At 42.8% G+C, this 16181-nt stretch overlaps 1 protein-coding gene across 1 annotated transcript in view; it reads right to left on the reverse strand.

Annotated features, from left to right (window-relative positions):
* Window positions 1-360, reverse strand: part of NUP210 (nucleoporin 210) — a gene marked incomplete at its 5' end in the record, with an annotated part of 51196 nt that extends 50836 nt beyond the window's left edge. Inside the window, one exon of the mRNA XM_080625530.1 lies at window positions 341-360. Within this exon, the coding sequence (XP_080481656.1) occupies window positions 341-360 (20 nt within the window). The remainder of the gene's footprint in view (window positions 1-340) is intronic.
* Between the last annotated feature and the right edge of the window lie 15821 nt (window positions 361-16181).

The raw sequence follows: 16181 nt of genomic DNA on the forward strand, positions 1-16181 counted from the left end.
TTACAGTAGCTGTAGAGTGCAAAAGCCCTCTAGATTATTGTGGAACAACTGATGTGAAAGACCCAAAGCTTATGTTTATAAAAGCAACAGCTTAACAAACCAGAACATAACCTTAAACTACATGAAGAAGTGAGGATGCATTTAATAAATGACTATGAAAATACCTACAAGCAGAACCCTGTAGTGAGTGTTAGAAATTCCAATGAGAGGTGACAGCAGAAAGGAAGGGAATTTGCCATGAATGGGTAAATCACAGGACAGAAATTGCAAGAGGACCATGTTTTAAAGGTTGCCAGCTTCTGTATGCACACGATCTGGCTGGCTTTATGTGCACTCTTACAGTAAAATCAGTAAAGCCATATCGAAAACAGTTATGATTAACATATTTATGACAGTTTATAGTTCATTTTGCAAAGCTGTAACACCATTAAAATATTTTTTATGTTCTCATAGCTGTGTTAACAGAAGAGCATATATCAATATTAGTTTGGTGAAAATCACATCTCTAGCAAATAATTACACTGAAATAAAATGCTCCCTATTGACTAGGCCTTGGCTCATCAGTCTTACTGAACCAGGCACACACTCTGCTCTCAGTGTAGACAAGGGCCATACATTCATACCTGCAGCTTCAAGTGTGTTAAGGGCTTAACAGGCTATCCTCAGGCAATGCTGTGGCTTTGTTTCTCTAGGACTGCAAAATGGGGGGTTTTGTTTACCCAGTAAAGAGTCTATTTTGGGTTCCCATTCCCAATGTATTTGGAATATAGGTTTGAGGATGGAAATTAAGTGTTAGCCATTCTGCTTTCCAGGAAAACTGGTTCCCCCACATGCTCACCATAGAATTATCCTATGAAGGAAGTGGGAGGCATCTCATCTGTCCATGGCACAGGGTTGGAACTGGATGATCTTAAGGTCCTTTCCAACCCAGACCATACTGTGATTCCATGATATAGCTTCCTACATTATTTTATGTCTACACTCTACCTCCTCTTTGATGGAACCTGTTTGCTGAAGTAACTGAAGCCTCTGCTGCATAATTAATTAATGTCCATTAATGGCTGGACTTGATGATCTTAAAGGCCTTTTCCAACCTAGCTGATTCTATGAGTCCGTACCTACTTCATCTTACAAGCTTACTAGATGTTAGGGAGGTTTTGACTAAAGCTGTACTCAAGAACTGCCTGTAAAGTGTTTTGTGAGGAAAAAATACATTTCATGTATTTGCAGTCTGGTCGAATTCACATACATCAAGAAGGCATTTTACCATTACGTTATCAACATTCACATGAAGCAAAGTCAAGATTCACCATGGCACATAATCATAGACTGGTTTGTGTTGGACAGGACCTTAAAGCTCACCCAGTTCCAATCCCCTGCCACGGGCAGGGACACCTTCCACTAGAGCAGCTTGCTCCAAGCCCCTGTGTCCAACCTGGCCTTGAACACTGCCAGGGATGGGGCAGCCACAGCTTCTCTGGGCACCCTGGGCCAGCGCCTCAGCACCCTCACAGAGAAGAACTTCTTCCCAATACATATAATATGATGAGCACCAGCAAAATACTGCTAGATAACAGGATCCTGATGTGTTGACACCAGCTGCTGTCAGTGCAAAGATAAAACTCTCGGAGTCCAACTTGAGAAATATCCCATACAGGGTCCTGCTATGTAGCTTTCAGTTCTGTTTAGTTTAATATGGATGGAAAATCAACTTTCTGTTTGAAGCTATTGAAGAAGAGAACAAAGAATGAAGTCATCACTGTAAATCTACACAGTGTACATGCTTCATAAAATAAAAACAGAACAAGACCAAAACAGAAGCCAAAAACGGTCCAGTGACCAATATGGGGGGAACCCTAGAGTCTGGATTCTATTCCTATCCCTGCCAAGGTGAGCTTTCTGACTTTGGGGCAAGAACTCCAACTCCATTAAATGGAGGTAATATTTCCTTATTATACAGCAATGCTGAAAACCACTTATCTTCTCAGTGGGCTGAAAAGCACTGTTAAGATCTTTGGATAGAAGTTTCCATAAAGTATTGCATTTTTAAATTCCAGTTAACTTATTCTTTGAGTCAGCACAGATGACCCAAGCACCATGGGTTATTTATCAAGCAAAAGCTTTCCAGTCATTGCTTTGTCTGAAAGACAATATATTGAGTACCTTCACTGAATACCTTTCATTGAATCATCTCACCTGGTCTTACGTGTGTTATCTAGCTAACAAGCAGCCACTTGGTCCATTTCAATTTAAAGGTTAGCTACTTTGAAAGCAATTTCAACACCAGAACTAAGCATTAACTGAAACCTGAAACTCTCCAGTTCAGAGGGCTCTTTTCTGAAAGAAGAGGACTGGTATTTTTCCTTCAAAGAATAAATAAATAAATAAATAAATATCTCCCTGCTGAAATCCTGAGGTAAGTCTTACTGATAAATCTTTCCTTTGCACAAGATGTTTCATGAAGATCAACAATTGCATCTACTTATTTCTACCTGTCGCATTAGAGCTACCTGGGCTGCTCAATAAAGCTATCAGTTGTTAAATTAAACAGGGATCAGAGCGCCCAGGCTGTCGAGTAGGCACTTAAAAACCCAACCCCCCGAAACAATTGACTTGTAAGCACTATTCTGGGCATGTGATCAGTAAGCTGCCTGATGTGGGGCAATATTTGCACACATCAAACTCAATGGACTTAAGACTTTGGGAAACAAATTAAATGAACTCACCGCAGTGCACTGTGGGAATCCGAGAAGCCATCAGTCTCTGTGTCCTTTACTATTGTCCAGTTGAAGGCTAACCCTGCCAGTGTGCTGAAAGTGTTTCCTACAGATCAAACAATCAGATCAAAACAAAGCTAAGTAACAAGCAGAGAGTCTTTCTGCAACACAAGCTAGCACTTTTTCTCCTTGGAAATATCTCTCTTTTCCCTACAGGAAACTCAATCTGCATGCAGTTAAAAACCACAACCTAGTGTCATGGTTTAAGCCCAGGCCATAAATCAGAACCACGAAGTCCACTTCCCCCCCCACCTTTCTTCCCTCCGCTTCTGGAGGGACGGGGAGGAGAATCAAAAGAATGCAACTCCCACGGGTTGAGATAAGAACAGTTTAATAACTAAGGTATAACACAAACCACTACTGCTACCACTAATAGTAATAATGATAAAGTAAATAACAAGCAAGAGAATACAACCGCTCACCAACCGGTACCTCGCCCCCACCCCGCAGTGATCCAGCCCTTCTGGGAACTCTCAGTTCTACATCCTGGGCATGACGTGCTGTGATATGGAATACCTCTTTGGTTAGTTTGGGTCAGGTGTCCTGTCCCCGCTTCCTCCCGGCCCCCCCTCCTCCCTGGCAGAGCATGAGACTCACAAAGTCCTTGGTCAGTCTAAACATTACTGAGCAGCAACTAAAAACATCGGTGTTATCAGCCCTGTTCCCAGGCTGAAAGTCAAAAACACAGTGCTGCAACAGCTACTAAGAAGGAGAAAAACTGACTGCTACTGCTGAACCCAGGACACCTAGCTTGCTTGACTGACCTTGGCACAGGGAAGATGTTTCTGTTAACTGGCTTCTCTATTCACATTCTGCAACACCATTTGTCTCTTTATAAGCCTCCTAGATAGGTGCAGGGGTCACCACCTCCAGTCCATTCATCAGCCCCCAAGATACCACAAAATCATAGAATGGTTTGGGTTGGAAAGGATCTTAAGATCACCCAGTTCCATCCAGTTCCTCCTGTCATGGGCAGGGACACCTCACCCTAGACCATGCCACCCAAGGCTCTGCCCAGCCTGGCCTTGAACACTGCCAGGAATGGAGCATTCACCACTTCTTTGGGCATCCTGTGCCAGCGCCTCACCACCCTCACAGTAAAGAACTTCTTCCTTATATCTAACCTAAACTTACCCTGTTCCAGTTTGAACCCATCGTCCCTTGTCCTGTCTCTACAGTCCCTGATCAAGAGTTCCTTTCCAGCACCCCTGTAGGCCCCTTTCAGACACTGGAAGGCTGCTATGAGGTCTCCATTCAGCCTTGGCACCCATCACCTCCCTTCCACTTCAACCACAAAAATATTACTATTTCTTGAATATTAGCAGGACATCAAAATAACCTGCTAAACTACCTTTCATTCTCAAACACTGGGATCTGAGATACCAACTCGGTGAGTTGAGTTCACTTCACTGGTGAACTGCACTTTCCTCATAGATTGCTTTGGGTTGGAGCACAAATATGATTTACTCCTAACAGGAATATGTCTTCACTCACAGAACTCAAACTGAGCACCTTCCCTCTAGAAACTGTGAAGCACTAGAACATGAAAAACTGTAGATGTTAAAAAGGAACAGAAAGGAATAAATAGAATAAACCCGAATATTTTTCATTATTACACTCAAGTAATCCCTTTGACATTTATAACTATATTAATAAAGAATCAAAGCAAATTTATTACCAAGTTCTTACGCTTAAAGGTTTATGGCACTTCTAAGTCACAAAATATTTTAAGGCAAGTTAACACACACACAGCCTACGTTATTTCTATGCAGGTTACTGCAGACAGTACCAAATCCCAAACAAACAGGATTTTAAACACAAAACTCTCAAAACACAGCAATATAATTAAAATGGATGGAGACTGGATTACTTAAACATGCATTCAAGTCTAACTTTAATGATGCATGCTGTAGCTTTGTAAAGCTGTATGACACACTTCTATTTTGCTACAGCTGAACATCATGAGGCCAGTGGAGAACTGCACATGGTGGCACTATAGAGAGGCTATGCATGGGCACAGCCAGCACCACAGTGAACTCACAGCCTCTGAACCACCACCGTGGATGCCCTGGCTCCTGCTGGGGTCCCACACTACAAAGGCAAAGCCAGTTTGTCTTTGATAACCTATCACAGGCATTATCAGATAACCTAGCAGTCCATGCAGGGTCTCACTCGCCCAGCACAGGATCTGTAGCATGGAGGGCAGTGGCTGTCTCCAGGTTAAGCCTATCAGAAACAGCACCCAGGGAAGCAGACAGGAAACACAGTACTTGGCACGAACTAGGTGATGTCTCTGTCCCTCCCTGCAGGATCACAGGGCTGTCACAGGAACTGCAGGGCAGCTGCCTGGCCAGCTCCCACATCACCCTCCAGGCTCCTCAGATGTCAGTACAGGCAGTGACTTGTGCTCCACAGCCCTACATGGGAAGAGCTGCTCCTCTCTGCTGTTTCAGCAGCTGTGATTGTCATGAGCCTGAAAGGTGCCTCCCAAAAGTGAGTATTTCTATAATAATTAACAGTTGTTAATCCAAGCAATAGGTGTTTGGTCTTCTATATAATCTCCAGCATCCTGTTGGATACTTGACTGGACTCAGATAAAATGTCCTTCTGCAAAATTCTTCAGACAAAGAAAAGAAAAAACCAAACAGGCTACTTCTCCTTCCTGTGCAGCCTTGCTCAGCCTGGTTAAATCCTGGTGGGACACTTCCACAGGACAAGTGCTGGGAGTAAAAACCTGATTTCTAAAAATACCCTTAGCATTACAGTTAAGTTTCCTGGGAAAATAAGGAAAAAGGGCAAGCAAAAGCTGGAAATCAAGCAGTGTTTGACTTCCCTGTTCAGGTGGCATTTAGATTTTACACTTGAACAAAAGCAAGAAGTTACTTAATGAATTATCCAAAGAACTCCCTTTAAATTATTCACCTTGATACTCAGTTGTGTCAGAAATAAAACCAGTGCACGTGTCAGACAATTCAGAGTTCAATATGTATTTTATCTCCTACTAGTAAGTAAATCTCTTACCTTCAGAATCCAAAGCCTGAATTTTTAGCTCCAGTGGTGAATCTTCAAGATAGAGTTCTCTTGTCGTGGACACGATTTGGATGCCATGAATTGTATCCACTATAGCATCACAACGAAGCACTTGTCCAGTCACTTGAAGAGAAACAGAAAGAGCACATGAGATCAGCAACACTGGATGCACTCATCAAGAGCACCCACAAGACAAACGCAGCTCAAGTTTAGTCCACAGCACAAGACACTGAAGGAACTGAAACTAGGTCATGACCTTGACCAAGAAACTCTTGGTCAAATGGTGATTGTGGCTAAGCAAGAAAAGCAGTTTCCTTCCTCATTGAACTTTGCAATAAATCTTAAGAAAACGTGATTCCAATCTACACCAACAGTTGAATGGTTTATCTAAGTAATATTTAGAGCTTTTACAGTGCAACTGTTGGACTTTCACCCACAGCTGATAAACTCCTGTACACCTCTTAATCTAGTGACTGCAAGACATTTAAGTGATCACATTTTTGCCTATCTGCAATTATAAAAACTAACCAGGTGTATTGTATGACAGACACAAAGGCAATTTCCAGCTTTCTAAACCTAAAACATCTGAATTTGTATTATAGAAAAAGTATGAACTGAAAATTATGTTCAGCCACCACCCTTGCCTTTTTTGTTTGTTTGGGTTTTTTTTTTAAAGGAATTACCCTTTTTCCTGGATGTACCATTAATGCTGTCTTCATCAGAGACTGTAGTGGTAGGACAATGGGCAACAGGCTCAAACTTCAACAGGGGAGATTTGGGTTAGATATAAGGCAGAAGCTCTTCCCTGTGAGGGTGCTGAGGCGCTGGCACAGGATGCTCAGAGAAGCTGTGGCTGCCCCATCCCTGGCAGTGCTCAAGCCCAGGTTGGACGGGGCTTGGAGCAACCTGCTCTAGTGGAAGGTGTCCCTGTCCATGGCAGGGGGTTGGAACTGGATGAGCTTTAAGGTCCCTTCTAACTCAAACCATTCTGTGATTCTGTATAGCTATGATCATGCATATGAATGGAAATTTCTTGGTTTGGACACTTTTTAATCTCTGCTTTGTTTCCGGAGGATACCAGGATGCCCATAAACAAGAAGTGGTGTGTTACAAAAGTGAAAACTTACTTATATCTTCAGCAAAGATGATACTTGTCAGTCGGGTAGGCTGCAAGGACCGTGCCTGGACAAGAGCTTTCCGGGAACACTGGCGCTCATCCTGGTATATCACCTCTATGCTCGCCACCTCCGGCCGGGTGGAGGACCTACAAGGGTATTTGGTTGTGTTAGCAGTATTCAAGTTACAAAAATCAAGGGACTAGTTAAAAAGCCACAAAAATAATTCACATGAGACATGCTGCCTGGACAGGGCCTCGCTTTCACAAGAGCTCAACTGCAACAGCTCTTGCAGGACCTCAGGAAAAGCAAGTGCAGGCTGAGGAAGGAGGAGAGCACAGAGCAGAGGCTCACCAGCACCCAGGCAAACATAGCATTATCTCCACTGTGCTATGGTCACTGCTGAATGCCATTCAGCCTCCTTAGAGCTGCACCACTCCTAACAGAGTCACAAAGCCTTTGGCCTGATCATTTATTAGCTTAGAGGCATGGAACAAGCAAAACCACACACAGAATACTGAAGTAGAACGTAAAATAATTTTAGCTAAATTACAGTCATCACCTGTAATTGCATTATCAAAGCAAGCCTGAAACAAAGTTGTGGAAACACTGGAAGTTTTCCCTGATAGCAGAACATCACAATTATGTAAGTCTGCTACAGCAGAGCCTCTCAACAAGTAAGAAAATGCATTTTTTAAATGGTTTTAGCCTGAAATATGCAACACTGAGTAAAACATGCAAAGATGTATAATCATCTTTGGTTTGGTGAAACATAAGCCTACATGAAATTTTGACCTAAAATCAATGCATCTGTTACTCCCTGTTCTCACTTGCATGGCTTTTCCAAAGACAACTTCTCCAGAAATGAGCTTGTGAGAACCTCACCATGGACATGGAGCCCAGCTCTCCCTTCCTGTGTGCCAAAAATGTTGAGATGAGGGAAAAATAAATAAATTCCTAAATTATTAGAAACCAAGCCTTTTGAAATTAAATTTGAGGTAACAGCAATATGTGTCTGAGGCCTGAATGTAGAGTGCTCAAAGCAACTGACAGATTCAAGCAGGCCATACGTCTGGTAACTAATTCAGGAATGTCACTCCTTCCAGCTGGGATGAGAACTGGGACAGGGCTTCTCCTTACCACTCGTGCAGGAGCTCCTGCAGAGGGAGCAGAAAGCAGCCTGCCTGTGCTCAGCCCGGGGCCCAGCATCCTGCTAAGCCGCTCATGAATTAAGCCACTGCTGCCTGCTTTGGGATCCCAGTGAAAGCTTTTTCACAAGGGTCCTTGAGAGGATTAAATCAGTGAAAGAGAGCACTGATGACAAAACTGCTGAGGAATTGGTCCTCCCAGATGATGACAGCATTGCATTATCTGGTAAATGGACTTCTAGCCAGGCATCAGAACCCCACCTGGTAAAGATGGTGACGCTGGATTGATTCGGGCTTCTCTTCTGGAGGATGTTCAAAATGCCTTACTGAGATCTATGGGGAAAACCTAACTCAGCAAGCAGCTGGAGAGGAGTTGCAAACAAACAGCAAGCTCCTGCATGCCCTTCTCCCCAGATGAAGGCTTTACCTACTTTTAATACTGGCAGAACCAACCAATCCATAACAGTGAACAACAAAAGTTCTTGTTAACTAAAATTGAATCCACTTCAATAAATAACTGTAAGATAACTGAACATACTGTGACAGCTGTTAACGCATGTTACCTGTGAACATAATGTTAACAGTTGCATTCCAGGTGAGCAAGGACCAATGTGGCGGTTGTTACTGGAATAAAACTTCAAATCCTGTTTTCAACACTAAGCAGCACACAGCACAGCCTGCAGACAAAGCACCAAGAGCGTGCCCTTCACCTTGAAGCAGTCTGAGAGGGCTAATGCTGCATTTGTCACTGAAACTTCACATGAAACAAACCCACAGTGTGTCAGCTCTCCAGTTCCCTACAAATGCGTCTGGATTTTACCATGCCATACTGTCCCAACAAGCTTGTGATCCAAGGCCACCCAATGCTGGCCAGAGCATTTGCAGTAGCGCCCGCTCACGGCAGTGTGCAGGCTCACAGGCACTGCACAGCACTACAGGAGCTTTGTCTTGGCCAAAATTCATTAATTCTATGAATTATTAATTAAACTCATAATACTGGTGTGATCCCAACAATATTTTGCTTACACAAACACTTGTTTTAAAGGATTCTGAAATAACAATAGCAACTGCTCATGCAGAAAATTTCAAACTATTTTATCTGGTTAGGGGAAAACCAATGCTAAGCAGCACGGAATGGAAAATTTAAATACCACGTAGAAGCTTAAGCCTTAAAAGTGTTTGTTATATTCTAGATACTGAAGCAATGCATACAAATATGAGCTTATTTTGTCACTGTTTCTAAACCAATGTGATTTATTTTCTATATTAGTAGTACATTCAGCTTCACTTTACAGAGATTAATTCAGGAGTGAACAATTATTTTCCTGTCATTCTGTAGCTTCTTAGGCAGCCCTGAAACAGTTTTCCAACACTTAGCAAGTTTCTTTCAACAATGTTAGCATTCACAAACAGTAAGGCTCTTCCTGCACTTGGCTGGTAGGCTTTTTGAGCTGATCATGCCGGTCTGACTGAAAACACATGCAGGCATTTCTAAATAAGCATTATATGCATGGAACTGACTTCTACTATTTAGCTGTTTCTATTGACTAATATTATCTGCCATTAGATTTTTTTTTATTAATTTGAGGGGTTTGCATTCTTGCAATGTGAAATTGCTTGTGTTTACAACACAACAGGGGTTTCAATGTGCTTTGTATTTGTTCTTTTAATAGATGGCTGTGTAGCAATACATAACCACTACAGTCTGCACTAATAGCAGCACTGTAAAACTAAATCTAATTATAGAATATTTTTGAGACTAGAAAAAGGAACAAAGATAAACTAAAAGTTTGTATTAAATTTTAGCTGTGAACTTACAGCCCACAACTGTAAAGGAAGTTTTAAGCTTTTCCAGCTGAATGCTGGTTAACTCCTGGTTGTCACTGGTGCAGGGAACCTGAGAACAGAGAATACTTGGCCTCTAACAGTAGTTTAAAACAGGAAGTAGAATATCAGCTGAATTTCTTACTTTTTTAATACAAATACATTTTTAGTTTTATTACCAATAGGATGGTAATGATAGTAATAGATGGAATTTTACGCAATTGCCTGAACTGGGCTGGTGCAGCAGGGCCTTTCTGAGACCTATTGAGTTACATTAAAAACCAATCTGCATGACTCTTGCAATTTACACCATAACATCTGAAATATTTGACAACCCCTCAATACCATTCAACAATATCAAAAGCAAGTTCTGTTTACAGGCATATATGACTCACTGTCAAGAACAGAAGGGATAAGGAACTATCAAATAGGCTGGATGTCAGTGGCATTCATCTGCCATAATACACACCAGGATCACTACTGCACCCTGGATGGACGAGAAAAAGAAACTTTTGCTTTAAAATTACATCAAAGACTGCATTTATACCCTTCTTCCAATTCCAGCAGCTCTTCAGCAGCACGTCAGCACATGATATTGAGAGCTAGGCTTGTCAGAGGTCAAAATTAGATCCTGAGAAGTGAGCCATGGGAAGCATTTCTGGCACTAGCTCTTGATCCCATATCAATGTCTGTAAGAACAAGCAAGGCAGGGGACGAAGCTCTAGGAAGAAGCATGAAGGGAAGGGGGGGCAAGCTAACAGAAGCCCCTGTATTTATTTTCCTCAGAATAAAATCCTGTTTGCTGGGGAATTAATAACACTTGAAAGAAAGTATCATTTCCATTTCATACACAACTTTCACCTCCTTGACACTGTGTGCCAAGATTCTATCTACAGATCTACCCAAACCTAAGCCTGCAGTTTCTTAATCAACCGTTCTGTAATATCACATGTGACTGCTTCAAGGATTACACTTTATCAGCTGGTTTAAAAATCAGGCAAATATTACTCTCCTCTGTTGGTTCTTACTGCTTCAGCACTTTTTTATTTTGTCAGCTCTTCAGACTGAACTCCAGGGCCTACATTAGCACAAATCCTCGCTTGTGGAGATGCACCACAACTGCAGCTGATCTCATCTTTTAGAACTTGTATCAGGCATGTGGGCACACAGGCAGTCAGTGGGAAACTGGACAGTAAAGTTTTGCAAGAGTGTGGTAAGACTGGACAGGTACTTTATTTCTAGTCACTCTTGGGACTAGCACTGTTGACATACACAAGTGAAAAGAGACACAAGAGCCAGAACAGCATCCAGGCAACTGCAGTTGTATGATAAAAAATAGATTGCCATAGAACCAAGGATTTGGGAACTGAATCCATTCCAAAGAAAACACAGAGGGAGCCTGGCAGACTTCCCTAACTCTTGAGGATTTTTAATGGCACAGTGGCAGATTATCTCTCTATTGTTCACTCAACCCTCTCCTAGGATGTTTCTTATTGTACTGGTAAAACAAAAATCCTCCATCTAGTTCTGCTTTAAAAGCAAACCCCAACGTCAGACTACAGAATGAGCCAAAGACAAAGCTTTTGTTTACAGGGAGGGAGGCTGTAATGGTGATCAGCAGGCATGGCCATTAACTTCAAAGTGAGCAGAATTAAACCAGTGATGACTGTTCTCAAAATCCAACCCAGATGCCCAGCTGTAACTTGGATGTTTTGTCAAATCAACTGGTGACCAGAAGCATCTCACCTTAAATGCTTCTTTCTGTACCTTTCCTGGCTGCATGAAGGAAACTGGCATGCCACACTAGTGACACTCATCTTCCAACTAAGAGAATGCAATAAATAAGGGTTGGTCTACACAAGTTGTTCTGAAATGAGCTGAGTCTGATTTCAAATTCGAAAATAAAACTAAAAAAAAGCAAAAATAAAAAAAATACAGCAGCTTACTTACAAAACACAAATGTCCCATTTTGCATTCTTTCCCATTATCCACCCTGTTAAACCTTCTCACCTTTAAAGCTTTAATTACTGAGGTGAGACCCAAACCCAAAGGGAGCAAACTCTTAATTAAAACATTTCACGGGTGTTCAGCAATGAACACTGCCAAAATCAGCTACAGCCCCTCCCCTCCCTGTCCTCCTTCCCAGGCAGAGTATGCTCAGATTCAGAACGGTTTCTTCAGCAGTAAATGAGCACTGCAGGTTGACACATCGACTAAGGCAAAAACAATTCTTCTGCCTCTTCAAGTCTGGCAGGACACCTATGCCACAGACCTCACACCACCGCTCTGGTTTTGAGCCAACACATTCAGGTAACACAGCCCTGAGCCAGCAGCACAGCAGACCTCACTTCACCAACAAGGATATCTCAACCCAGTTATGAGCTCGTTCTGGTTTCTACAAGCGCTTGAAGCCACACCGGGGAAGCACACACCACAGTGCAGCCAGCCTACCCAGCAGTCAGCAGCACAGGCACCCCCCAGAGGGAGAGAGAACATTTTGCTGCCTGCTAGAATGGCCTTCTAATTAGGAAATGCAGAGCAGGTGAGGCCCACAGAAAGGGCTGCAGGGGATAACAATCATTATTTCAGATGTCATTTCATAATAGGGAAATTAACAGTCAGTATCTCACACAAAACATTTTTCAGTGAAGTCAAAGACAGGGTTTTTTAGACCTGTGGTAAAACAGGCAATCCATGAAAGAACAACAAAACCCCCAGAGATTATCAGAGATGAGACTCAAGATTTATAGCAAAGTAACAAACCTCAATTAGAAACATTATTTAGTATAGATGTAGGTTAAATATTAGGAGGGAGCTCTTTCCTGTGAGGATGCTGAGGTCCTGGCACAGGGTGCCCAGAGAAGCTGTGGCTGCCCCATCCCTGGCAGTGTTCAAGGCCAGCTTGGACAGGGCTTGGAGTAACCTGCTCTAGTGGAAGGTGTCCCTGCCTGTGGCAGGGGTGGAACTGGATGAGCTTTAAGGTCCCTTCCAACCCAAATCAGTGTGAGAGTTTATGATAACATACATTTTTAAAACACATAAGCACCACACACATTACACGGAGTGGTGAGGCCAATTTACAACCCAGTATTGGAAACATGACAAGATAAGGAGCTAGAAAATGACCTCTGAAGCCAAGTACTGCAACAGCAGCACACTATGTATGTTTGGGGTTCTCTGAAGTACCTGTGCATCACACAGCTCAGACACCACTCAGCTGCTGGCTCCCTCACACCCATGCTCTACCTCCTGCTTCTCTCACTATGGCAATTAGTTTCATGTAACCACATCAATGAGGGATTCATCAGCACACACAGATCCTTTTATTAAGGCAGCAAGAAACTCTCCATCATTATACTTGCAACAAACAACATTGTACAGGGCCATCATCACCTTTGAGCAGTCTCCTATTGCTGTAACCTTTCCACAGCAAAACCTCTGACTTCAATGCTCAATGGTTCAAATGCAGCCAGTTGAATTTCTCAAAGCTAACACCCGGAGCTTAATTTTCTCCCCCGTTCTCACCATGTGTATCAATTCTACAAGATATAAAATAATGCTACATGCATGTAAGTATATTTATACACTACAATTTCTGCTATAAAGACCCTGTGCCACACTGTATACCCTGGGGGGAATGCGGCTTTGTTTCTCTATTTCCCCTTATGCCCCAGAATGTTACCATGCTAAGGCAGATTTCAAGGAAAGAATTCTGCTTCCGAACGCTTTCATTCTTCCAGGTGCAATTTCTGGATTAAGGTAATTAAAGATAAATACAGATGTAATTTAAATGCTAAATATACTCACACAGACTGTGTTTTGTCCCTGCAGACAGTGCCACATACAATATTTACAGATGGGAACAGTGCATGCTTTGGAAACAAAGCTTTCACCAAAAAATAAACATAAAGGCAACTCATGCCAGAAGGCATGAGCATCTTGAAATCAGAAAATACTTTAAAGCCATGTTTGTAATTTTATCATTGCTCCCAATCTGTTTGGATGATAATAAAACCTGACCTTTTTCCTTTGAATCACTAGAACTCTCAGACACCACTACCGTCACTTTGAAAATCTCCTGCTTTCAGAGGTAAACCTGAAGTCCCAATGGGAAAGTGGAAAGAAATAAGGTCACAGCATGCCACTGACTGATTTTTCACAAAATTGGACACTCATGTATGAATGCTGAATGTTTGAGATGAGTAATGCAGTCCTTCAAATACTCAAAGGATGGCTTTTGAAGACAAACGCTGCTCTAAGACATTAACAACTTTCATACTCCTAACCTTGCGCTCAGCCGTATTACACAACCTCAATCCCTTCTCTAGAAACAAAGACACAAAGGGCGTGGATCTTATGATTTCTACTCCAAATCCATGCTTTTGTGCATGCAAGCCATCCATCCCTTTACAAATCCTGGTTGAGGAATGCTCACTACTTCTGAAGTCACTACATTTGATAATTACTAACTCCTTCAGTTTAAGGCCTCCTTCCAGTAACGGCTACTACTGAGAGCTTCAAAATGAAAGTACAGGAAACCTGTCAGCAAGTAGCTGTGTAGCTGCCTGCCCGCTCAAAGTGCACTGTTTGCTAATCCCCTACAGTCCAAGACCCATGAGGCCAAGGATGTAGAGGGAAAGAGAGCTGCAGATGCAATCTAGCAAACGTGCTCTGAGCACGGCAAGGAGCATTACTGCTCCATTCAGTCACACACACACACTGCTGCTGCTTCCTCCTGATGGTTTTGTAAGCACACGTTGAGTTTTAGCACCCACATCCTGCCAGTCCTTGCAAAGCAGAAGTGAATAAATACACATTTATAACCCGGGTACAGAAAATGATGACACACTCTCTATGAAGCTGATATAGCTTCCTTAATGCTCAACCAAAATCAGTCTGAAGGGCAGACAGGAGAGGATGGAAAGCATGTGAGAGCCTATCTACATCAGGAGAGATCTGACCCACTGCTGGCTATAGGCACCAATATAACGTACTCTGAAGTGCTTACAAATCATCCTCATTAGATAGGTCTGTGGACCAAACTTGGTATTTCCCTTGAGTACAACCTTACATCTTTTCATCTGTAGGTTTCAGTGAGACCTGCAAAGGTCTGCATACTTCTGAGCACCAGGCACTTGCAGGAATACAGGAATGGCCACATCCAGCCCAGCATCACCTAGGAGTTCACTGGCTAAATGGGAGAGTCTACACCTAGATTTTACTAGTGCTTTGATGAGTCTGTGTTTTAGCTTCTTACAATGTACTTTACCACATAAACCAAATCCTTTTAAAGAATCATTTGCCTCAAATATTATTATAAGGAAGAAGAAAATAAAAAAACCATACTTATGAGATTCTCACTACGATAGCCTATATGAAAATTAAATTACACAACCACAAACAGCTCATCTAGTTAACTGCCTTTCAGGCAGCTTTTGGAGAAACTCTTATTAGTGTTCTTGTGTGCACTTCTCGTGTACACATTCAAATGTGCAAGTTGCTACAGATCAAGGACTCGTAACCAGCCCAGGGACCACCAGTCAAATAAGCTAGTATAGAGTGAAAACATGGCCCTGCAAGATGTATTTCTGTAACTGTCAGCCACAAAATAACAACTGAAAACTGCTACACAAACTGCTATCCATCTGGCACACATGGAAGTATGATCCTAAACATATCCTGACTGCCACATTTTTTTCAGGTGGGTGCCTCCTGCTCATTTCTGATCCAAATTACAGTTCTGGTATGCTAAAGAGAGGACGAGGAGCTGGTAACACTTGTTGAATACGAAGACAATTTCTAAATCCACACACACTGTGGGACTTGCCTCCAGCCCCTGGTGCTCGCCACAGCCCAGCCCTGCCTCCCATGTGCCTGGCTTGCAGGGCCCTCCTTGCGCGAGGCCGGTCAGGGGCGCTCCCAGACATTAGTCCCTCGGTATATCCCATGTGCCCAGCACTAACGCCTCCAACAGAAGAGCCACGAAAGCTTTGCTTCTGAGCAACTTGATTTCGCTGTCCCCAGGTGACATGAACAGGGTGTTGTCTGCACTTAACGGCAGCACCGAGAGGCTCTCAACTTAGCTATTTGCTACTTGTGACTCCTGAAGTCCATGCCCCAGCTTCAAAGCGCTCAGACTTCTCTATAACCACAGCAAGGGAAGGGTCATTTCCACACCAGCCGCGTTAACCACCAGTCCTGGGTGCTGCCTGCACACACGTGGGGCTGCAGTGCCACTGAGAGGGTGTGTGGAGGCAGGGTGGGCACGGTGGGGTCCCTGAAGCAGC

This window comes from Psittacula echo (genome assembly GCF_963264785.1).
Source record: "Psittacula echo genome assembly, chromosome: 9".
In the NCBI taxonomy this organism is placed as follows: Eukaryota; Metazoa; Chordata; class Aves; order Psittaciformes; family Psittacidae; genus Psittacula; species Psittacula echo.